Source organism: Zonotrichia albicollis, chromosome 2 (assembly GCF_047830755.1).
Source record: "Zonotrichia albicollis isolate bZonAlb1 chromosome 2, bZonAlb1.hap1, whole genome shotgun sequence".
NCBI classification, from domain to species: Eukaryota; Metazoa; Chordata; class Aves; order Passeriformes; family Passerellidae; genus Zonotrichia; species Zonotrichia albicollis.
In genome coordinates this window covers 21866268-21891550 of record NC_133820.1, presented here as the reverse complement: position 1 = coordinate 21891550, position 25283 = coordinate 21866268, and the positions used below count along the sequence as shown (strand labels likewise).

Sequence of the window (25283 nt, the reverse complement as noted above, 5' to 3'; positions counted from 1 at the left end):
AAATTTGACTATTGCTATGTTGGAATTACTTTTCATCAGGTATCAGATTCCAAATTTATCTCTCCCATATTATAGCTCACATAAAAAGGGTATATGAAACAACTGCTTGAAACAATGACCCACTATATTTTAAGATTCATGAGCTGCTTTGTACCTTGAAGTATATCAAGTATCTTAAATGTGTTTGGAACAGAATATGTCAACCTAAAAGCAAATTGCAGCATCACAAAATACTAAATCATCCTCTTTTTTTTTTTTTTCTAAAATGTGAACTGTGCCATGATCATCAGAATTTATTGATTCTACAGAGGGGAGAAAAGTTATTTAACATTATTATGGGAGATGCTAGTAAATAGAGGGACTACTTTTCACAGATTTCCACTCATTTTGAGAGGTTTATATATAATCCATATATATATGTACACACATATATATTTCTATGTATCTGTATCAATAGATACATAGGTAGACATGTCTCCCCTGCATCAGTTACAGAGCAAACCATCTATGCAATACATCCTTTCTCTTCCTATATTTTTAAAGTGTGATTTCAGATTATGACATAGATTTTAAAATGGCACAAAATTTCATATATGCTTATTGTTAAAATTTCAATTGCTTTCACAAATTGTCCCACTATCACTTGTAGATAAGAGATGCAACAACAAATGACAGTTTTTCATTTAGATGAGGTGTGTGATGCCAATGAAAGTATTAACATTTATGGAACATTTTTATAGAGAAAAGAATGTTAAATTACACTGCTCGTGCATTCAGTCTGTTTATAATTAAAGGCAAATTCATGGATGCACAAGATCATATTCTGCCACCAGTGTATTCATCAGCAATGCAAACATTCAGATAATTACATAATAATGCATTCTTCACTGGCAGTTAGTAGCAAAAGAGAAGATTCCTACTTTAATTTCCTTATATTGCCATAATTACCATAAGCCTTCAGAATAATCAATTCCCTCTAAAATATAACATTCACCTAACTCCTCTGTTCTTCTGTATGGGAATCTGAGGAAGAGCAGCTTGCTCGCTTCTGCCTACCTAGGCAATGTCACACACCCAGGGCTGGGTACTATGCATTTGCTCCACACAGACATGAAAGCCATATTCAAAATCATAACCAAAGCTCAGTGCTGGTTGTGTTTGGCTCTGTCTGTGCAACTAGAAAATGATATTACAACCTCCCGATGCCACATTCCAGGAGGGCAGCTTTGGGCACAGCTGTGTTGAGCCATATGGTGCCTCATGACTCGATTGCACATGAAGAAGCTACACAGCTTTGATTTCCATCTTTACTATGACCAACCCAAGCTCAGAGGTTTCTTAATTGTGCCCCACTGACTAATTCATCAAAATCCACACTTGGAGACAGCAGAGTTGTGTCTGCAACTCATGTAATAAGCAGACATGTTGTTAGAAAGGAAAATACATACACACAGGTTCATCATAATTTGTCTAAATGTTCAGCAGGGGAGACCTGTGAACCTGTATTTTCAAGACAGGCTTATTTCTCCTTATCACATTCTGTGCTCTCAAATTCTTCTTCCAAGAATCAAACAAACAGAAAAATTAAAACCACTACTAAAGAAAAATTCTCAAGAAAAATTACAGATGGCTGTAAATGTGACCCTTTCAGTGACCAACATTACTTTATGCTGGTACACCTCAAATATGCTCAGTCTACAGAGAGAAGGGGAAAAAAAAGTGTCAGGAAATTTAATTGCCAACAGGATAATTCTCCAGGAGTAGGAGACAACTAGCAAGCTAAAAATAGGTAAATGATAAGTGGGCCTAAGTGACCTAGATCATTTGAAGAGGAAATTGCAGCTAAGTGAAAAGGGGTAGAGAACTATTAAATGTTTTTCTTCTTTAGAGGTAAAGGAATGGCATAAACAGAATGCATTTTTTCTATTAAGCCATTTTGCTCATAGTCTTATAAAACTGGGAAACATAGGATTTAAAACATATTTGTAATCTCCTTGACCTTCTACACATATGTTTATTGCCAATCCACAAACTGAATACATCTTCAATCAACTATGAAAACATAATATTAAAAATAAAGTTGTTTAACACTAGCTTCCCCCTTTGGCTAATAGGAAAAACTAACTGAATAGCTTTGTGTGATATAGAAGGTCAAAATATAGCTTAGGGCTCTGAAGTGTGGAGGTTTTCAAGTGTATTTGCATGATTTTGTGAGGTGTTAATAAAAAGCATCTACTCTAACAACAAACAAAATGTAACAGTCACAGTGTCTCGTAGTCAACCTTTTTTTTTCTTTAAATCACATTCAACATAGGATTTTTATGTGAAAATTAGAAAATTAATTTCAAAAAGGCAACTTCACCATCCTAGATTCTCAAGGAGAACAGTTTGGTGCATTTTCATGCAGAAAGTAATTTCTGCTTTTATGGTTTAACTTTATTCCCTGCAACCACTCTTTTTTTTTCCTTCCACTGATGGATTTTTATGAAGCATTTGGGCATATTTAGTCAAAGTTTATACAGTTTATCCATCTTCCATTTCTCTGAAAGAGACAATGGCTTTCCTACATATTTGGGTTGGATATCAGAGAGTGGGGTGATTGCCAGAAACGAGGTGGCGTGCAAATGGCTTTGGGGCTGGGCCAATTGAAGGAGATAAATCACCACACACCAGTTGCTGGCCCAGCCACTTGGTAGCTGGACATTTTGTGGAGATAAATGTATTTGTCCTCTGGGCTCCCCTCGCTGCTAACACATCCAATTCCCTCACTGCCCAAAAGTGCGCTGGGTGGGTGTGTTCATCCCTCTGTCACAGATGGAGTCTCAACACAGCCTCCAGATTTTGGATTACTATTTCTGTGCCTATGAGGGCCATTTTTATGTTATGCTAAATGTGGTGCCATTAATATCTCACTATGGGAAGTGATTGTCATTTCCTGGAAAAAAATAATCTTGCATATTCTAATGCATAATTAGCATGAAATTATTATAAGAGAGTAAAATAAGAATTGCTATTCTGGGCAAACCAAGGGCTCTTCTAGGTTCATACAACTCTGATAGTGGCCTGTTCTCCCTAAGAAAAGAGTATAAGGATAGCACAAGTATAAAATGGCACAGTGCTTCTAAATAATGCCCTAATTTCCATGATTAGAAATTTCCCAAGAAAGCTTCTGTTCCTTAATGCTCAGAAAATTCAGTATAGGCTTAGATTTCTTGCTGATGTAATCTAAATCCAAAAAAAAAAAAAAAAAAAAAGAAAACATTTTTTAAACTTCACGGAGACATATATGACAGTCACTGAAAACAGCTCTGTGTGGTGAAGTCTCATTCAGGGCATATAAAATGCACAAAGGAAGAAGTAATATAAGTTTTACATATTTAAGTTTTTTTTTCTTTATGCAAACAAATATTAAATATCAAATGTCATTCAATCACCTTGACATCCAGTATGATGAAATCCCTCTTCAAGCTTTTGGTTGTTTCTGTCTGACCTAATGATTCTGAACCATCAGTAGTTTTGCCACATCCCTTTACCTGATAATCATCAGCTCAATAGAAATTTGCATTCAACCCCACTGCTAGCTTCCCTCTGTTGTGTAAAATGACCTCATTTCTGTCCTTTTCTTACAGCAGCTTTGTGAAACATAAGATCTTTTTAATTTTGTCTTTTTGAAAGAAAAAAAATATTTACAGATACACACTTTTTTGTGTTTCAGTCATACTTATGTATTCATCTTATAATCTTTTGAAGATGCAATGCAATTATGAGGCATGACTTTGAAAACTATACTGACTCTTCTCCGTTATATCAGATGGATCTCCATGTCTAGTAATTTGAAGCATTTCTGGCAGAAAGAGAAATAGACAAACTAGTTTAAAGTATTACCAATATTAGCATCCTCCTCTGGATACAAGGTTGAAATCACAGAGTACTAAACAATTGATGGCTTAAAGTTTATAGTTACGTGTATTCTGAACCATTGCTTACTGCAATATTATTTTTATTATAAGAGGTGAATTCTAGTGCCACTGAAATCAAGAGAGATGCTCAGAATCACATTGTGTGAAGGAAGGAATTATTGCAGAAGGCTTTCAAAGTTCCCTGGCAGTAAGGAATACAGGAAAAAATAGTTTATTAGTAAGCCATTGCCCAAATTTCCATGAATGCTCCTTTGGAGAGCATGCACAGCCTTCCCTTTCCACTTCCACTTTGCCCCAGACAATTGTGCAAACCAGAACTTGATGGCAAGGACAAAACAAAAACTGCTCTTGGCTTTTAAGGTGATCTGTTTATTTCAGAAACACACTGTCTGGTGAAAACCAATGACAACTTGACCAAAAAAAAGATGAAAGAAGAAATATTTGATTGAGAGATCCATGGCATCCCTAGGCCAGTGATCATCACAATTAAGACTAGATGTGGCAGGTCATTAGGAGAGGAGAACATGGGTGGAGACAGCCTCCAACGTGAAATATTGGTATGCAGAGCCCAGTCTGGCTTGCAAAGATCTTGGGATCACTAATTCCCCAAACACCACCCCACCAGCACCCTCATCCCATTCTCTTGGGCCCCATGGGAGACCCTGAAGCCCTGACTGCTCACTGTCCCTGGTGGCTGAACATGCAGTGGGGGTCTGTAGCAGGTCAGCGAATTAATGTGCCAGTGTGATTTGTGTTTTCATGACTATGAACGCAGTCATCATATTAGGCAAGATGGATGTTTTGTATGATTAAGACATTACTAGTAAGATATATGACAAAAAGTGGAATATTGCTCAATGTGATAAAGGATAGTGTAGCTCCAGATGGCTTTTATTAGTTATTATCCAATTAATCCATCAGCTTCTCTGCAAAGTAGTTAAAGGTGCAGCATTTTATTGGCCTGCAACACACACCCTTTACAACCTGATCATCTAGCAGCCAGCTCTCATCTAGATCCCTGACTTATTTAGTGCTTGTGACCTAGGGGAAAAAATGCTTCACTGATTGCTTTAATTGCAACTTTCTAGAGACATTTTTTCCTGTTTTCCATGTTTTCATATAATTCTCACTTCATAAGCATATTCTTCAGCTCTAACTGCTGCTAGGAGATGCATCACTTAAACTTTACTCTTTTAATATGGTATACTGTAGTAAATATACATATGGTGCACTATAGGATATAATATAGTATAATCTCTTAATATAAACTAATATCTGACATTTTCTGTATCAAAAATAGTGTGGCCAGCAGGACCAGGGCAGTGATGGCCCCTCTGTACTTGACACTGGTGAGGTCACTTTCCAAGTGCCATGACCAGTTCTGGGCCCCTCACTACAAGAAAGACATTGAGGTATTGGAGCCCAGAGAAGTGTAACAGAGCTGAAGAAGGGTCTGGGGGAGTTGTGCATGTTCATTCTGGAGAAAAGACCTTATTGCTCTCTGAAACTTTTTTCACTGAATGAGCTGTCAAGCATTGTAACAAGCTGCCCAAGGAAGTGGTGGAGTCACCATCCCTGGAAGTGTTCAGGAAATGACTGGATGTCGCACTAAGTATATAGTCTAGGTGACATGGTGGCGCAAAAAAGATCAAAAGTTGGGCTTTTTCAGCCTTAGTGATTCTATAATTTCTTTCACAGAAATAGGTGACAATACAAACACTAAATTATCCTGAGTGAATAACTGAATAATCAGTACAGACTGCATAGACCAACTCAAATGCTTGCTTATTTAAGTAGAAATTAAAATATCAAAAAATGTCAAAAGAAACAGGTACTAGGTTCTTTCCCATAGGAAAAAAATATGAGAATTAACTGTTTGGATGCTGCTTAACTATTCAAAAGCATGAGATGAGATGGTAAACAGCATATTTGATAACCTTATGTAAGGAGATTGTGCTTCACCTTGATAGGTGCATTCCCTTCTTCTTTTGAGTTCCTTCCTCATCTTCTTTTCAGCGTAGCTCCTGTTTCTGACCTTACATATTATCATTTGTCTTGATTTGTTCTACAAGGACACCACTTAATGCATATGTGTCAGAATTAAAGAAAACCTTGCTGTCTACAAGCCCTGTGTATTGCCCATAGCTGAATCAAGATTTGCCTTTCCTCCCTCTGTGCACTCTGACCAGCTGCCTTAAGAATGGTTCCCTTTAGTTTTACTTACGCAAACACAGCATTTAAAAATTCTGTGAGAAGGTGATTGAGATTTTTCAGTGCATTTTGCCTGAACTTCCTCAGTACTTTAGTCATTGCTATGAGGGTGGCAAGATAACCTTTCATCTTTCTAAGTAGGGATTTTTAATGTTTCATGCAGTAATGGAATACAATCCTGTAATGGAACCCTGTTTCTACCTGTGGTGATAAACTGTGTTGGTTACACCTGATTGCATTATATGTCTCATGCCCGAGTTCCTTGTACAAAATGCCAAATGGGTCTTTAGATGATTTTTTTCCCCACAGAAAAACAGTTCTTGACTTAAAATGCCAATTTTCATATGATTGTTGACTACAGAGAAAAGGAAAAAAAAAAAAACTTTTGAAAATTGCCATAATATATTTTTTTATAAATTAAGGACTCAGTTATTAGATAAAAAAAACATTCATTGATTCTTTCATGCACAGACACAGCCTCATAGATTGTTTCATCCTGCAGCCAAAGAATAGGCCAAAAAAAAAAAAAAAAAAGAGAACAGTCTCATTTAATATGTTTTCAGAACAGTGCTTACCTGTGTCTTGGTTAATACTTACAGCTTTCAATAGAATTCCAAGTGGAATTACAACTTATTACAATTCATTATTACTATTCTCATTAAGTCATGTCAGGGTTTGTTTGTTGGGGTTTTATTTTAATGTAAAGGATATTATTGTTACCAATAGTTTAGGATATAGAGTAAAGACACACACATATATGTATATTTTATATGAACTTATTTTTATATATGTTTGAAACTGTACCAGACTGAACAGAAGAAATTGCTTGTTTCATCCTTTTCCCATAAAATCATAGTTTCAATAGAACTAAAACTAAGTACTTGGGCATACAAAAAGCATCCTGTTTTTAAGTCAGCAATATATGCTCTCACACTAATATTGGCAGGATTTAAATGTGATGGGCTTAAACTGACAAATCAATCAAACACACAGTGAAAAGCAAATAGAAGAGAAAAATGGCTATCCTGTGCAATAACACCTGTCATGTACATCATTGAAAAAAGTGGAAGTACAGCAAAGTCATTGATATGAGCATCAATATTTAATAAGCCTGGGATACAAAAACACAGGGGGAAAAAGATGTACCAGAGCAGGGAAAAGAGGACTTTTAAAAAATAACTTTAATAATAATAATAAAGCTGCTTTAATAATTCTCTAAGCAAAAACTAAATAGGGTGTCTATGTCAATTTTGCCACTGCTGTTGATAAATACCTGCAGCTATCATGTGCAGGGTGACATTTTTTTTCCCTTCAGAACTCCTGAACATAAGGTCAGAGAAACAGTGGAGGAAAGCAGCAATAAAAATAACAGATATTCTTGAACTGTTAGTCCAGAAACATTCCTAAAATCTGATGGAGCCACTTCCTATGTAAAAGGCAAATATGAAAGGTCCTCTACATACACAGTTATTTGCAACCACTTAAAAATAAGATTATTGTTTCTTAGTAAGATCATCTTTCATAATGTTACTTCTTCATGGCAAGTAGGACCTAAAATATAGTCAATGGTTTAAAGAAATTAACATCAATAGAAGTTGCATTTGATCAAGTTGTAATATCACATCCATCAGCAGACCTTTTGAAGGAACTGAAAGTCTTTGTACACAACACAGATACCTCAAAATATAATTTAAAAAACAATACACAATAATACAACTGCTTACTGAACTGGGGTGGTCATCTCATCATCACCAACACTGATACATCAACACCCAAAAATGCAATCTGTAACACTGATGTGGTCTGCCCAAAACGAAATACTTTGTGGTTTGAAGAGTTTTCTTAGTTTTGGGTTGCCTGGCAGTTTTACTACCCCTAAGGCATACTTTTAAAAAATGTTTTATGCATTTAAACACATGGGAGGAATTGCCAAACCTCCTGATGTCAAAGACAGACTGTAAGAAAGGATATATGTGTGAGAGGCACAAATTGCACCCACTGTCTGAGGCAGAGGGGGTTTAGGGAGGGTACAGAGCATCAGGGGAGGGCAGGAGCCACTGCAGGTCCTGCCCCAGGGGTACAGGTGAGGAGCTGGGCTGGTGACAAGTTTCTCCCTTGCTCTCAGCTCCACTGACTAACAGGATGTGGCACTGACACAAGGACAGACGCTGGATCTGTTTATGTGATGCAGAAAGACCAGGGGAGAGAGATCCACCAGTCCTAAATGTACAAGCTTGCACCTGCTCTTCTACTCCCTACATTGATCCTGAGAGATGTGATTAATCTTTTTCAGTTAGGGAAAATGGTCAATATTATTTGTTTCAGCATCACTAAGTTTCCCTAACATTCAGACAAATGTGGACAATCGCTCAAAAATTGTTTCTTTCTCCTGATTTTATTTTTGAACTTCCAAAATATAATGTGAATCCACTAAAGTCTTATTTGTCTGCACGGAGAGTTTTGCTTTGGAGATTCTGAAGATGATTAGATGTAATAGTAATGAATTCTGAGCACGGAAATGATGATGTCTACTGCCAGCAACAATCATGCAAATTTGTAAATGTTTACAAATTCACAAGCTGACATATGCACCACTGAGACCAATATTGTAGTGCTATATTTAGCTTGTTCCTATTCCTCTCTCAAGATACAGATACAATAATAACTTCAAGTGAAAAATTTTATTTAGATTAATGTATTTTTAACTAAACTGTAACAAAAAAGGATGACAGTTTGAATAGAAATCTAGGAGGTGCAAGGCCAAATGTGAGGAGGAAAAGATGAAAGGTCTCAATAGTCATAACTTGATTATTTTTTCCCTTGGTAAAACATATTACAAATGAAAGTCTAGTGCCCTCTATTGCCAGCAGTGGTGATTACTTTGATCACTTGGCACATCTGACACATTTCAGGGAAGCACTTGCAATTCTACAAGAGTCCATAAAAACAGGAACACAAAGCCAAAAAAATTTAATATAATAAAAATTCATGTATTTTAGTCCCCCTAATTTTACTAATTCACTCAGAAATTTCAGATTTCATTATACAATGCTCCATCATCTTAGAAGTCTTTAAAATGTAGTCTGTACTCACTCAGACATTTCTAATGGTGAAAGTATTTTGTCATGCAGATGGTCACTGTTTCAGATAATACACGAGCACAGGTGTTAGAAGGGGAGTAATTTTTGTGGACAACGTTTTAAGCCTTAAAATTTAATTTGGAGAAGTAACATAACCTTTGCACATGCAAAAAGCCAAAAGATACTGAGAATATCTTCACAATCTTCTGTGGTCCTACTGCAGCAGTGACAGATTTAATTCTCTCTGTTTAATGGGGATTTCCTGCAAGGGCTGCTGCTCAGGGGCAGGATTTCTGTGGCACCAGAGCTAGGGAATGGGATTGGAGGTGGGCATAGTTGTGCTGGAGAAAGAGCCCATTTTCCCCATGGAGAAGCTGCTCCTGAACTGTAGCTAGTTTTGAATTTATGCCCACTAAGGCAAAGCAGAGGAAACATGTCAGTGCTTGTACAGTCATGGGAGCAGACAGAAGGCAGCCTCACTTGCAAGAAAAAGGTCTTTTGAGATACACAGCCAGCAGCCTCAGCTCCACCAAAAGATTTGCAGATAATGAGGTGGAAGGGGAAGTTTCACTTATCATCAAAGTGAAAATTAGTCTGCTCTCCAAAAGCTGTCTTGTTAAACTGCAATCATTTAGACATTTTGGAGGGGAGAAAAAAACCCTGCAATAGGCAAAGTTGTAAAGTCTCCTGTTAATGGGAGAATGTTCTAGAGGAGAAATTTTAGAAAATCCCTTCCCTTCAGACACACAGAAAAAAATCTTCTCTGTCTGAACATTAATTTAAATAATGCCCTAAAATGCATCCACAACCAATATAGAGATATTTTGATTTGCTTTTTGTTAATGTCATACATCCATCTTTGTGACTTTGAAGCCAAACCAAAACCTATTTTTCTCCTTTCTAGCTTTTTAGTAAAAGAGTTCTTTTCTCTACCAACAATTTGCACAGCATCTCCAGCTGGGTGACAGCCACAGTGGGTCATGAGGCTCAGGCTTCTGATGTTACCAAGAACCAGAAAAAAAGATAAATCCTCCCTCTTAAATACTACTTTGGTTTTGTTGTGTTGCATTGTGACACCCCACACCTGCTGGTGCTCCTTGCTCTCACAGGAAGTGATAAAAGAAAATCTCTATCCAGCACTCAGGCCCCTACACGGGGCAAAATTAAATATTTATAAATAATAAACTGATTACTTAAGAGAGATACTTTCTAGGTATTTTACCACTAATAAGCTAAAAGATTGTTTTTTAAACAAATTATAAAAAGTCAATAATGTCATTATTAGTAATGTTCTGTTCATGACAAATTATTTGGTATATTAAAAAAGCTACGAAAATATATTAATAGCACAAGTTTCAGAATGAACTTCTAAGTAAAATATGTAGCAGTATTGCCATTTATATTATCTTAAAAAGTACAGTGAAAATATTTTTAGTAAAATTTGTTCCAAAGGTAATTTAAATGAAGCATAATAAGTATTTAAATAGCAATTTAATATTTTACTGCATCCTAAGAAAATATGCAGAATATAGAACTAATGGGTTATGATATAGATATAGATCAATGTAAATTATTCTGAGTATGTGTATTGCCTAATACTTCCTTATGTATTCTGGAGATATCCAGAAAAAAAAACTTCTTTACACTTAGCAATGCAAATGTGTTTTCTACACTAGGTTTAAACATCATTTGGTTTCAAAAGCTTTTTCTTTAACGATAGAGAATGGAAATGATGGGCCTTTGGTGTGTCCTTGCAAGATGTATTATAAAAAGGTTATTGGCACAAGAAAGTCTGGGATTTTAAAACAGGATGTGTCCCAAGGGTAGTGTTGATCATGCAGAGCTGCAACTCAAAATTAAGAACTATTAAATTTCCATGAGAGCTCTGGTTATTTGCCATGCTGCAGCAAATAATTGGGCTTCCACATTAGGAAGCTGTTCTTTCTCATCACTTTTACTGTAGCACTTAGAAAGGCTGGGAACAGACATCAAACAGAGTAATTAGGTACTTAGGATGAATAAATATCCATCATAGTCTCTAACCAACAACAAATACTACCAACAAATATTTTTTTTAGATTTATCACAAATTATACAATTTTAAGTCTATCAGGTTTTCTGAGAGTTTTCCTTCAAAAGAAAAACAAAATTCTGAGGCTGCTCACAAGGTATTTTTCATGTTTAATTAATGAACTGAGCTAACAGCTACCATACTAATTTTTAATGTGTGAACTTTAATGAACTGATAGAGGTTTTAGCACAGATACAATTTCAAAATTTTACAAACAGTCCATATTTTGTTTGCCCTAAAATCAATGTTATTAAATGTGATACCTGATCCTTCTTTGCATGTATCTCCAAATTAGTGCTCCTTTGATGAACAGAGCACAAATTTCTTTCTGGTGAAATTCAGCAGAACTCTAATAATCTAATGGCAACCTGGAGCTCAGCAAACTTTTATTTATCTTTTTTTTTTCCAACAGGCATTTGTGCAGTCACTAAGTTTTCTGTAAACAGCTAAAGCACCACAGCTATCCAAACAAACTTCTCTGAACTTCTCTACAATGACGCAAAGATTTGTTCTGCAAAGCCAACACTGATGCACCCTCTGGAACTCAGTTCTAAACCTGAAATTCTACAGCACCAGCACACCCTACTGATAGCTTTCATCACCTGGAACAACTAGGGATCTTTTCTGGTCTCATAGACATGCATATGCAACTACTGTTCTGATTCCAGAAAATATAACACACCAGCAGACATCAGTGCAGCTTGAGCACACTGATCAGAATCTCAGAGTATAGGATTTAATTCTAATTTTCCTACCAGTCATCCACTCATCTAAGCAGCTGTCTTCATTTGACATATAGGTTAGCTGTCAAGAAAGCAGTTTGGAGAGAGCTAATATTGAACATTTTAATCTGTGTTTTTGTGATTTGTTGCCAAATTGCATCCCTCCCTTCAGCTCCTCTATTTGGTTATTAATTCTTGTCCAGAAATATGGCTAAAGACAGATTATTCACAGGGATAAAAAAGTCTCCACAGAAGCAGAGTCTTTAAAAAGTTGACAAATGAGACTATTCTTGTCTTCTCCACAGAACTTCACTCAGTTACTCCCATCCCAGAGCCTGCACAGAAATCACCTTTCTGTGAGTCACTTTTAAAATTTATTTTAATTTGAAGTCATTGTGAGTGATAGCATGGAAAACTGAGCAAGTGTGTCAGCAAATGCAGCACTGCAAATTTCTATATTGGATGCCAGCCTTATGGCAGGGCTGTCTCTCTGGACCTCAGCTGTCTGACACACATCCTCAGAAGACCAGCAAACCGTGCATGTGTGTCAGTCATTCCTGGTGGCTGATGTGCAGAAGGCACTTCATCCACAATAACAAGGGACCACTAAAGAGTCTTGAATAATGTGTATTTCAACTTGTCCATGAGCTCAAGAAGGTGAAAAGAACTGAGACCATCACCACACCTGCCATGATATAAGCCACATAAACACCCTAGGTAATTAAATTGTTTTAACTGCTGTGCAGTTTGACTAAACCTGTGAGCAATGCCCTCTTGTGTGTTCCCTTTATCCCTGCATATAACACCTGACTGAACAATTTAGTTGCTATTCTAAACCATTTCATTATTAAGAGGTATATTTAATTTTGCTGACTATTATTTACTAGCCACATATATTTTAAATGAAACTGTCAACCTTACTTTTTTGGCACAGGTTGCATCATTACTATGTGTTTCTTCATCACACAAGAATGGAATCTAATTCCATAGTCACCACACAAAGAACTGCAATATAATGTTTCCATCTGCCCATAAAAAGGTGCCACTTTTCACAACTTAAATTCTCCACCAAAAGGAGAACTGTTGAATGATCTTTGTTTTCCATAAAGCTAAGTAATGCAACATTTGGTATCCTATTAATCTGTTTTCATATTCTGATTCTTCAGTAGCAAAAGGAAGAAAATCCAAGCACGAGTTAAAGTAACCATAAAAAATTATCCATATTTTTCCCTCCCCAAACATAATGTGCTTTATTTTCTGCCACTTGTTCCTACCAGTTAGAGATTAATCATTACAGTGTTTACCTTAAAAAATACACTGTCATATATTATGTCTTCCTTGACGCTGTAGTGGAACTTTCTATTCTTTTGTAGCAGAAATGTGGAAAACCTACTTAAACCTCTGAACTTGCAAGTGATTTTATCAACATCTGTTATTTGCTATCATAGATTAAAACACTGAAACCTCCTTCACAAACTATTATCAAACCCACTTACAGGTTAAGCTTTGACTTCAAGCTAACCATAAGGGTATACCCTAAAATTCAAACTGCCAAAATTTACCATTATTAGCTCATGTTCTCCTCTGTACTAACAAGATGTGTCTACTGCTGACATTAAAGTTGTCAGCAATTTGAGACACTCTATAATTAGGGAACAAGAAATTGTCCATATTTCTTTAGTCAAAGACATTTACCCTTTTCTTTTTAGGGTTGGGAATTGCTTTTTTATCATTTACCTTTTTATTTTAACTTTTTTTTTTTTTTCTGGAATTTTAATGTTTTCCGTATAGAATTAGTTTGTATATACAAGTTGTTTCCTGTATGCAAGTAAAGAGAACTCCCATCTCCAGTAGCACTTTTTGTTTTGAAGCCTGTTATACAATGAATGAGACAAAATGTGAAGCAACATAAAATAATTTATAATGGGGTACAGGCACTGTTAAAGTAACAGTGTGTCTGCTCCCAAGTCTCAGCTGAGAGCTGTCACACTTGCAGGACTGTGACAGATTTGCATTCTCCCAAAACACATAGTTCAGGATTTCAGTTATACCAAATTTTAAAAGTTGGTATCTGAGAAAAAACTGTCATAGCCAGGACCAGACAAATCTCTAGTGGGAGCTCTAATTCCAGTTCTATTATTAAAAACTAGGTTATAATACTTTCCTTTAATATCATTATGTGCACCCTGCAGAACTTCATTATTTTATAAATAAACTTCATCTGAGGTCAAAAAAAAATCTTTCTGAATAAAATGATACTAAATTATTATGTTCCACATTTTAAAAAATGCTTTAAACTTTAACTTACTGCATGCCATTTAGATGGTAAACCAAGAAGGTTCACTCAGGAAAGTCACACCCCATGTCTATGATTGCAAAGGGGAAAAGAGAGGTCTCTTGGATTACCTTCTCCCATTTCTCTTATGCTTTAAATGTACTAGTTTATCTCACAAACACTGAATGCCAACTTTTGGCCCTTCCTACTGAAACTTTGATTTTCTTATAGATGAGTCTAATACTGTAATTTTCAAGACCCAGATTTTCTGCATAATCCATTTTCTGGCTAGCAAAAGAAGTAAGAACTAGAGAGAAACCTGCCCTTTTGAGCAACTGTATGAGGGACCTGCAAAATTTATTTTCCCCACTGTTTTGATTTAGAGCACCCTACCCAACTTGCTAAAAAAAGCCTGAAGAGAAACACAGCCCCACTCATAGCAATTAAAATACTAGTGACGTTTCTGCCATCTTTTCCTAGATGCCCTTCCACAGACTTCTTGGTAACACTCCAGAGGTTTTAGGTTCTGCACATCTCAGACAGAAAACTGTCAGGATTGTGTGGCTGAAAGTTTTTTATGGATTTCATGATATGGATTTGATTCCACAGCTAAGAGGTATCAGACTTCACTGCTAAACTTGAGGCATCTGAGAAATGTAGCTCCACATGATCCATGATGAATGTCACAGTGAGCATGGCCAGAGGAAGGACAACTCTCCTCCCCCACAGCTAAAAATTATATGTGGGCTCTGAACTTATGCTGATGGCACATAAATTAGACATTTTTTTTTTTCAATTCTTTACTTCCCATATTTAAAAGCATTATTTGTATTTACATCGCAAGTTATGTGAAACAAATTGCAAATCTGAGTGTTTTGAAAGCTTGGTCCAAGAATAAACGCACTGAGACACAGGTGCTCTAGACACTGAACTTTTAGGAAAATAATGTAGCTCTTTGGGGAGAAATACACTATACACCCAACAAAAATAAAGATTTAGAATATTTAGAAGTGGGTTTTATTTTGACTATATAAAAATGGGGGGTTTTGCATATGTAAAGTAGTGATGAGAGAGAATTACCTAACAATTTCATTTAAACCTAAATATTTTACAGTTAATTAGTGACCTGGATTTCACTTTTCACAAATAAGAGAAATTATTGATGTCATACACTTCTCTGTCTTAAATCCAACCCTGTAGGCTAATCTACTCAAGACAGCACCCCTAGAACTACATAGGATTGAATAAAAAGCAATTCTGCAATGAAAGTAATTCATTTAGCACTTTTACAAAGCTAACAATGATGAGAAATCACTAAGAAGCAGTAGCCTGCTAACTGAAATCGATTCCTCAGCTAGAAACAGAGATGGATTTGAACCACTGCAAACAAGTCAGGAGAAGAGGGATAAACTAGTTTTTACATGGAAATCCACCCTCATGTATTGAAGGCCACCTCTCTGAGCTGTTAGAAGAAGGAGAAACATTGTCCTGAGACTATACAGCAAGACCTCGTGAATTTCTGTCCTAAAAAGCCCAGAAAGAAGTAATTTCTTCAAGATTTAAAGATCAATCATTTTTTTGATAGCTGAAATAAGAACATCCTGTCCAAAAAACCCAGGTCATGCTTCAGGCAAAGAAAAACTTCAATCATAATGTTTAGGAGGTTTTTCTCAGAACCCAAATGAAGTAGAGAGAGATTAACACTTTTACAAATATATGTTTACAAATGCATTTTCAAATGCAACTAAAAATAACGTTATACAACTCAAGTAAAAAGTACCTAAACACCATTAAACTACACTTTAAAAAATTAGAATTGGAGGAATGGCCCCTAGATCTTTCAGATGAATGAGTCAAACCTAACATTTAAAGCATGTATTGATAGCTATTTTCTAAACTTTTCATAATTCTTGTTATTCTTCTGCAGACGGTCCAAGTTTCTTCAGTAATTGCCACTTTGCTATTCCATAAAACAATAATTTCTGAGAAAACAGTGCTCTAGCAGTATTACATTTTCTTTAGATATAGAAGCAAAACAGTTACTCTTCATTTTCCACAACTATTTCTGTGACCATAAAAAGGCCTAACAGGTAATACATTTCAAATTAGGCTATATCAGATGATGGTTGCTGTGGCTAACTTATTCATACATCCAAAAGCAAGATTACAAATTATTTGAGCTAAAATCTCACTTTTTCCAGGAAAAATAAAATAATTACATCTTTCACCCTCTATGAAGCACTTCCATTATCAGAAAGATATTAAAGTTCCTTTTTTTCTGCAATAGTACCATGTTGTGGATTCATTTTATTTGTGATTCAACACAGCTCCCAGAGCTTTCATTTGCTTCATTATTACCAGCCCAGCTATCCCCTCTCCTTCTGTATTCATGTTTTACTGCTGTCCTAAACATAACACTTCAGAGTTGTCTAATAATTTATTCTTCAAGACAGTATTTCATCCTGATCCAGTCCTTCAAATTGCTGGACATTTCTGATGCAAAGATGCTGAGCACAAATGGCTGCTAAGTCATTTGAATCAGTACTAGAAAATGCTCTAGACCACAGAAAAAGCCTATGGGACTCCCTAATGATCTAAAACACTGCTAGGTGGGTTCTTCAACATTATGGTGGTTGTATTCAGATTATCTTACTCCCCTTTTTTTAATGAGTAGAATCAGATGGGACACAATCAAAAATCAGACTAAAGAGAAGATACATCACAGCTAGTATTTCATTGCTGTCTATTGCCTGGTAAAATGACAAATGATAGGACTGATTTGTTTTATTATTACTGGCAAATAAATTTGAGTCATTATCCTCCAGGAATTAAAAAAAAAAGTTTCAGCAAATTAATAGCTCAGGCAGAATTTTTCCTGAGTATTAAAAATAAAATCATTATACACTACCAGGAGAGCATGCTTTAAATAAATTAGCTATTTCGTCTTATTTTTCCTCACTCCATTTATGATCTACCATTCTAAAAAATAACTATATCAAAACATATTATAATTTACTTTCATAATTTTTAACTGGATTACACCTCTTATCTCTGACTTTGCTCTTCTCCAATCCATCCAGTTTTATTAAAGATGAAGTTGCAATTAGAAACAAGAACAGACAAGTCTAATAGAGGAAGCTCCTTTGTACATTAGAAACAAAACAGAGAAATCCAACAAAGAGTAATGCAGGTGCATCACTAGTTTGAGAAAAAGTGAAGTAAATTGAGGCAGAGAACACCGTAAGAAAAGGATGGCTTCCTACATTTCAATCACTGATGAAGTCAAACAAATAAAGCTTAAGCACTTTTTTCTAATAAATCCATCAACTGCCTTCAGCAATATCTGAGACTTGGAACTGTTATACTGAAAACTAAGCTTCACTGTAGGAATATCAGGTTTCTTTGTTGTTTTTTTTTTAATATACAAAAGCTATTTTCATCAATAAGTAAATAAATATATTACCTTAGCAAACTGCGCATTTATCCATTTTGTGAAAGTTTTCTTTTGAACATCTTCCCGTTCATCTGCCAGAGAAAAGGAAAGTACTTCATTAGAATTACTCAAAAAAATAATGCAATATTATTTATTAATGTTTCAGTTTTGATTTATTGTAAAATACTAATAATACTTCAAACACAGGCAGGATTTTTTTTTTTTTTAAATTGCATCAACACATTCTGAAGGTCTACAGGTCCCATTCATAGCCAGGGTCTGTATCCCCAGTTAAATTGACCTATCCTGTGGTTTCTTTTCTCCTGGAAAAGAACATACGGCAGTAGGATCTGAAACACCCCATTCTAATTTTTAATTTCATATAGGTATAAAAAACCACAAACATGTCATCTGGTGGTTTTGGCATCAGAAAATTCTTCTACAGTAGAAATGTACTTGAAATAACATTATATGCTTCTCTTCAAATCGCTTGAGGAAGTGAAACCTTCTGAACCCCAACAATAGCTTTCCATTGGCAGCCCCTGATGTTCGTTATGCCTTTTTTAACTTGCAAGTATTTACCTGTCACAAATTGTTATCTATTTTTCCTCCAGTGGAAAAAGAAAAAAACAAAAACAAACCCACACATATATTTGTTCAGCCATACATGAAATTCTTTTTCAATTCTTTAATATCCAATCTTTATAGAGGGAGATTATTTATTTTAGGCCTTGAGTTCTCTATCTAAGTTATAAGTACAATCTTGATACTGAATGAAACTGGACAAATAAAGGTAAAATTCTGGTGTATTTTATATAGGGTGAAAGAGAAAAATTATTTCAGACTACAATTTGTAGCCATTTGCTCAAAAAGATCTATTAGGCATCATCCCTGAAAAATAAAGGACAGATTTCTTTGCTTGGCAAAATAAAATCAACCTCAACTAGAACTGAAGGGCATACGTGGAAAAAGGATGCAGAATGCTTATACTAAAATAAAGTTCATTCAATGCAGCTTTTTAGTTTGCAATAAATGTCTCTACACTTCTTAAATAAGAAAGGATATTAAATTCCCTTCTGAAATGTATAGCAAATAATAACATTAATGGATTCAGCTAAATTTGAGTGGCAGGTATAGACAAGCTAGAAGAGAAATGCATGGCATATTTAATTTACTTTGCATTCCCTCCCTCCACCTGTCCAAAGATCCAAGACAAGATAAATCTTTTTGATACAAATGTATCTTTTGTTCTTAAAACCTCAATATCATTTTAAATATACCTTTACTACCAGAAAGTTTTCCAGTTTCAAAGATACAATATACTCTTAAAACAATACTAGTTTGCAAAGTTACTACAGCATTATAAAGAGGTACTGCACACTTGAAGGAGCATATTCTGAGTTCAGAGAATCTTAAGGAAAAAAAAAATAAAAACAAACAACACAATAGTACAAGTAGAAACTTCTGTCACTAATATATATGAGTATTTGCTACAATAAACTTTCTAGAATTCTATTGCTATCTATCCCAAATAATGCTGTCAGCTTCATCCTTTGGCTGCAAGTAATACTTGAATAGTTAAGAGACTCATCTAAAAGCAACAGCATGTGAAGGAGACACATGCTTTTGGTAATATATGATGCTAAAGCTGTTAAAAATTTTATTTTTCCCCACAAGCAACAGTTCTTTCTGTGCTGACTGTAAGTTGTTTATTATACGAGTTTTGTTTCCTTCCAGCCTCATGCAGTACGCAGAAGATGAGAGAAGAAAGATACATTTTGTTGGTAGAAGATAAATATTCAGTCTGATGTTATATTACAAACTTCTTCAGCAACTTCATATAAAATATTACACATAAATAGCAGCTTCTGTTTAATCATCTCCGCTAAAACTGCCAAATGCAAATGGGTTCAAAGAATAATGTGGCATTTAGCAAGGGAAAGGAAAAAGAGAAAAAAAATCACCTTTTCTAAACTGTTCAAACAAGAATATGTGATATTTTGCAGGGAAAAGGAAAGAGACAAAAATACCTCCTTAAATTGTTCAAACTTCTGCTTTTCCGCCCCAGGCAGCTGCAATAGCACATTTAGTAGCAGAGTGGCTTGTTTGTTTTAGGGCTTTTTGTTTATTTGTTTGTTTTCTCATAAAGATATATGCAAGTTAACTGCTAGTCACCAATTATTCATGTCCACTGTGCTAATAAAAACCAGGGTCTCCTGAGAAAAATGAGAGTCAACCCCACAAACTGAATGTTTGAAACTTCTTCAAAGTCTGGGCAATGCTCTGCTGCTTTGTAAACACAAACCTATTCCACGGCTGTTATCTTTATACAGAGATCATTGCAAGCACTTTCTTCTCTAGGTGCTTGCTCTGACAAGTTTATACCACAACAATTTGTTACTGACAGCTCCTAACCCAAAAATGAATCAATCTTTTGGTTATGCATGGCATGATTTCCCCATTGTAAACACGATTTTTACAAAGAGATGTTCTCTTAGCCCAGATTTATGGATTGAATGCTCCATGTGGAAGCTGAATGACATTTATCTAGGTGCTGCAGAAACGTGCCAAGAACACTCCTCTGCCACTTTCATAATGCTGTGTTGATAAGAAATCCTTCAGCAGTGAGCCAGTGAATGTCCTTGGAGGTGCTTTACTGTGAGACAAGAATAATCAAATGGCCAGGCCAGGTAATTCCTTCACCTGTTCAAAGAGTAATATGGTATGTTTATTTCTTTTCTTTCAAGCTGAAAGAATTGCAGAATAGTGTACTGTCTTCAGGTTAGATTTAAACAGTGCATGGATCCTGAATTGCTTTATTGCAATAACAGTGGGATCCCTTCCCACAGCAAAAATTCTTTTCTCAAACTGATAGTCTTTGAACAGATTAGGCTTAACCTCATTTTCTGTAGGTTATCAACTCAGAAAATAAATGCTCTGAGGTCTAAAAAACCCTTCCAGGAAAAAAAGATATTGAGCAGTAAAATTCACCTGATTTTCATGCCCTAGAGCCTCTAGTACCACTGAACAGATCTTGTTTTAACTGCAATGCATTCACAGATGTGTTCTGATGAGCACCCAGCTTTGAAACTGTGAATGCAAACCTCTCAGATTAGTTAACTGCATATTTGACTTTTGAAGTATTAGTCCAGGTTAGGCCTCATAATAAATTATGACCCAGAGAGAAAGTGCAGTATTAATGAAGCTAATCATCTGACAAAGGACAGTTCTGGCACTTAATCAGGCAGCAAGGCTAATAGAGACAAGTGGCACACTGAGGATGCTTAGGAACAATCATGATTCAACAGAACAAAGATGCTATTAATAATGGCAATTGGTCACCATACAACTTTCCTAATATACTTAACAGCTCATGTTCGCAACCTACCACTCCAGTGCAATTCCCATCTGTCTTCTACAAGAAAACTTCCAACATTATGTTGTGTTCTCTTAGTAAACAGCACCTTTTACTACCCTTATTTTTCCAAACCACCCTACCCCCTCAAATGCTACCAAACATATTAAATAAAAAATAGTAAACAGGAAAAAAAAAACTTTAAATACCAATATACTCTAGATGCTATTCTGAAAGTATACAGAATTGTTAACAAATCACTAAAAATAATACTTTTAAAAAATATGATCTGGAAAATACCAAGAAGATTGCAAAATGAACCAAGGTTCAGAAACATACACTATGTATGTCACTACATCATTCCATTTATATAATAAAAGCCACCTCCCCACAGAAAACATGTAGCAGGGAGGAGGAAATTTGCACTTTGTTTCATCCTTCCCTTTTTTCTAGAAGATCTTTAACCTCTCAACTCTCGAGACACCTGAATAAATATTTCTTTCACTAACTCACAGAATGGTTGAGGCTGTAAGGCAGCTCTGGACATGATCTGGTCCAAGTGCCCCAGTCAAGCAAGGCCACCTAGAATGGATTTTAAAGGACCCTGTTGAGTGTGGGGTTTTTTTATTATCTCCAAGGATGGAGACTCCACAGTGTCTCTTACTACTGCCACATGAAGACTGCATCTTCAGCCTTCCACAGATCTGGGTTGTGTGTTCCAATGCAAATGGCTTAGAAAATTCTTCTCTAGAGTAAATGCACCCCAATTTCTACAGTCAGGAGACATTCAACAAAATGGTACTGGTACATGAGGAGTATGGGAAACAATCCATCTCCTCAGATTCTAAACTTCAATTTTAAACAAATAAACAAAAAAAAATCATATCATGTCAATGAAGATGTGACATTTGTAGAGTGTTTGAATCACTCAGAGACAGCAGTGATAGGAGGCTCAGTTGTGGGATAGATTCTATGCAGCCTTTAGTAAGCAATTCCATCACAGGTGCAGGAACACAAATGGGGAAGAAGATATTTTATTCTGTTATCCAGCATTGCCCTGAGTTAGGTAAACAATAATTGAATAGTTATGTTTTGTCTGGATATATAAGCAAGAAAGGAATAAAAGAAAAAAGAAAAAGGAAGCAAAGAAAGACAAGAATTCCCATATAGTGGTGAAAACTTTGAAACAATGGTGTTAAGGCAGGTGTCAATTCCCTCATTCATGGCAGCTGCAGGTTAATTGGAACACTGCACTTTAGAGAATAAAACCATCAAAATTGCTATTTGATTTTCCAGCAGCCAAACAATGCAGATTGAGAAAAGGTCAGGATTTTCCTCAGTGAGTGGGAGTGAGTGCCAGCAATGGTGGGAGTACCAGGAACAAAAGAGGCCACAGATAGTCACATTATTGATACTCTGCCTCCATCGACTCACTATTCTTAGAGATTTTCAGTACATTGTGACAATACCCTGCCAGTAACTACAGCTGCTGAGAAATGTTCCCTTCCCATTCTTGCTTATCTGAGGGGGGAAGAAGAAATCAATGCAACACAATGACAGAATGATATTTGAGTGGACTAGCTTTGATTTTTAGTCATTGAGGTCATCCAAGACATTCACAAGCTGACAGGAAATACAATAGGCTGCTTTGACAGACAGACAAAGAATTTAAGTCTATTGCTCATGTAAGGCAATACAGAACATGCAATTCTTTGTCCATCTTCTATAAATACACTGATGAGTAGTGTGTTGACTTAATCTGAATATTGTTAAAACTCCCTGTTCCCTGCGCTGCCCTCTTGAGACTTTACTGTGGAACCAGAGTCAAATCACAATAATCAAACCATCTCAGGCTTTTCAAAACACTGATGAACCTACTCAAATGCTCAGCAGAAATGGAACACTGGAAGCCCTCATTAATATAGATTTAAAGGAAAAAAAGTACAACTAAAATGAAAAATAGAATCCTAAAATTTTCTGAGAAAGGTTTGGCAAGAGTCAAGGTAAATTTAGGAAATGAACATGTGTATTCCTAACAAAAAAGATTTTGCTCCCCCTGTTTCCTTCAAATAGAGGAACTCAGAGAGAGGGATGCTATTTACTGATCAGAGGACTAAAAAGAGGATACCTGTAAGACCCAACCTACAAGATTTTTACTGACAGCTTGGTGTAGCAGATTGAACTACTGAAGTACCTTGCCTAGACTGAATGTCAGGCCGAGGAAACCTTTTATTTTTCTCATTTTATAATGTTAGTTGGAATTGTTCTCTCATTATCAATGTTTTAGGGAAACTGCTTCCTGACGTTTCCTATTTTTTTTTTTTAATTCTTTAAGACACTGCAAGTGTTTAAATTAGGTCTCACTCTTCAACTCTAACTAATTAGCTATTTAGAGAAAAACTACTGAGTGCTTTTGAGGACCAGTATGGATGTCATGTAAAAAACAAGTAGGAGCAACACAAAGGATAAAGAACATGACAGACTGCCAGTATGCAACAGAAGGAAAGATTAAAAAAGGAAACAAAACAAAACCAACAAGGACAGCAAAAAGAACAAGAAGGAAAAAAAGAAAAATGAGGAAGGGGTGAGGGGAAGACAGAAGAGGAATTAAACACATTTACCCTGGCTTGTGGAGAAAAAAAGGGAAAAAGACATATGGAAAAAAAGGAAAGGGATGGGGAGAAGCAGAGATAAATACTTCCCTTCTGGAAAGAAAAAAAGGATATCTAGTAGATAGAAGATAATATGCAGGGAAGCAGTAAATCTGAACAAAAGAACTACAGAAGCATGTGTAGCTTAGGCAAAAAGATTTGACTAGCATCCAGAAGTACCAGAATAATGCAAACAAGCTACATATGACTCCTAAAACAATAATGGGCAGCTGTGAAATGTACACATGGATCTATGTTTGAACAAATTCATGTAATTTGTTCATGTTTGTTAACCGCCCCCCTGCCCTTCTTGCCCTCCACCATTTCTCAACCCTTTTCCCTAAATAAATTGTAGCATATGGAACTCCCAAGACAAAAGCAGGATCAAAATTGCTATGAAATTTAAAAAGAAAAGAAACGGAATGTCAGCTCACACTTCCAGAACATTTTAAGTATAGACAATATGGGGTGTTCAGCTCCAGTTCATACACTTGTAATTCTATTCCCAGCTGTTGACCCAGTCCTCCTCTAGTCCACCACAGACAAATACCCCTTTGGGAACTGATCCTACTTCTCCATGTCCATGGATTTGACCTGAGGACCCGTAACAAAACACTTGAGTGTCAGGACATCTGCCTCAAGTGCTGGTGACCCACCCCTGCCTTACCCTTTCAAGGATAAGGACTTGTAAGAGTTCTGAACCACTTCTGAACTCTTCCAAAAATAATCTGTTCTAGTTATTAACAGCTTTGTAAACACCAGCTTAACTGGTTTTGTCTACTGGGGCTTTTTGTTATGTTCTAACCAGCAATTACTTTGGATCCAGTAAATTTTTCCCAAAGGGAAATCAGTAGTAAAATGCAACCTAAAAAGCCCCAGTGCTTCAATCAGATTTCTGTGCACAAGAAAAATAACAACTCAAACAATTAACCTATCTCTACCTGAGAAGCTGGTGATTCAAAAGGAGTTCAGTTTATGCCTTATCTTTACATGGAAATATATAATTACTCATTTGGATATTCACATGTGTATAAGTAGTGTCCCCTCTTTTATCTATTTTTCAATGTCATATATTGACAAATGAAAAGAATGCTCGTTAACATTTCAGTAGAAGCCCACACCATTGTTATGACATTATTTTCTGAATACTCTAGAACACATATTATAGCTTTACATGAGGTAATAGATTTGTCTTCACTTAAACCTCAGTGCTAGTTAGAAGAGCTGTATCAGTTGAAACCACTGCTGCTTTCTGGAACTTGCAGAAGATTGTTTGATTTAATTGCATTATCCACTTTTTTGCAGTCAGACACCAATGAAATTGTGTTGCCAGTACATCCAAGTACCTTGAAAATATACCAATGGAGATTTAAAAACTTTTTGGTTTGTGCTTTGTTTTCTTTGTTTGCCAGTTTTTGTTTGGCTTTGGAGTTATTTAGGTTTTTGTTTGGTTAGTTGGTTTGGGTTTTTGAGTGGTTTTTGTTGTTGTTGAAAGCAACAAAATTCACTGTCATGATAAGTCTTCTTACTGCTACAAAGTGGACTAAATTAATGGGGAAGGATAC

At 35.9% G+C, this 25283-nt stretch overlaps 1 protein-coding gene across 13 annotated transcripts in view; it reads right to left on the bottom strand.

Moving 5' to 3' along the window:
• The window catches only part of DMD (dystrophin), a 1146493-nt gene that overhangs the window by 847986 nt on the left and 273224 nt on the right, over positions 1–25283 (bottom strand). For all 13 annotated transcript variants that reach the window (XM_074534563.1, XM_074534577.1, XM_074534568.1 and 10 more), the window contains one exon: positions 17743–17804. In XM_074534563.1, coding sequence (XP_074390664.1) covers positions 17743–17804 — 62 coding nt within the window. Of the gene's footprint in view, positions 1–17742; positions 17805–25283 lie in introns of those variants that run through there.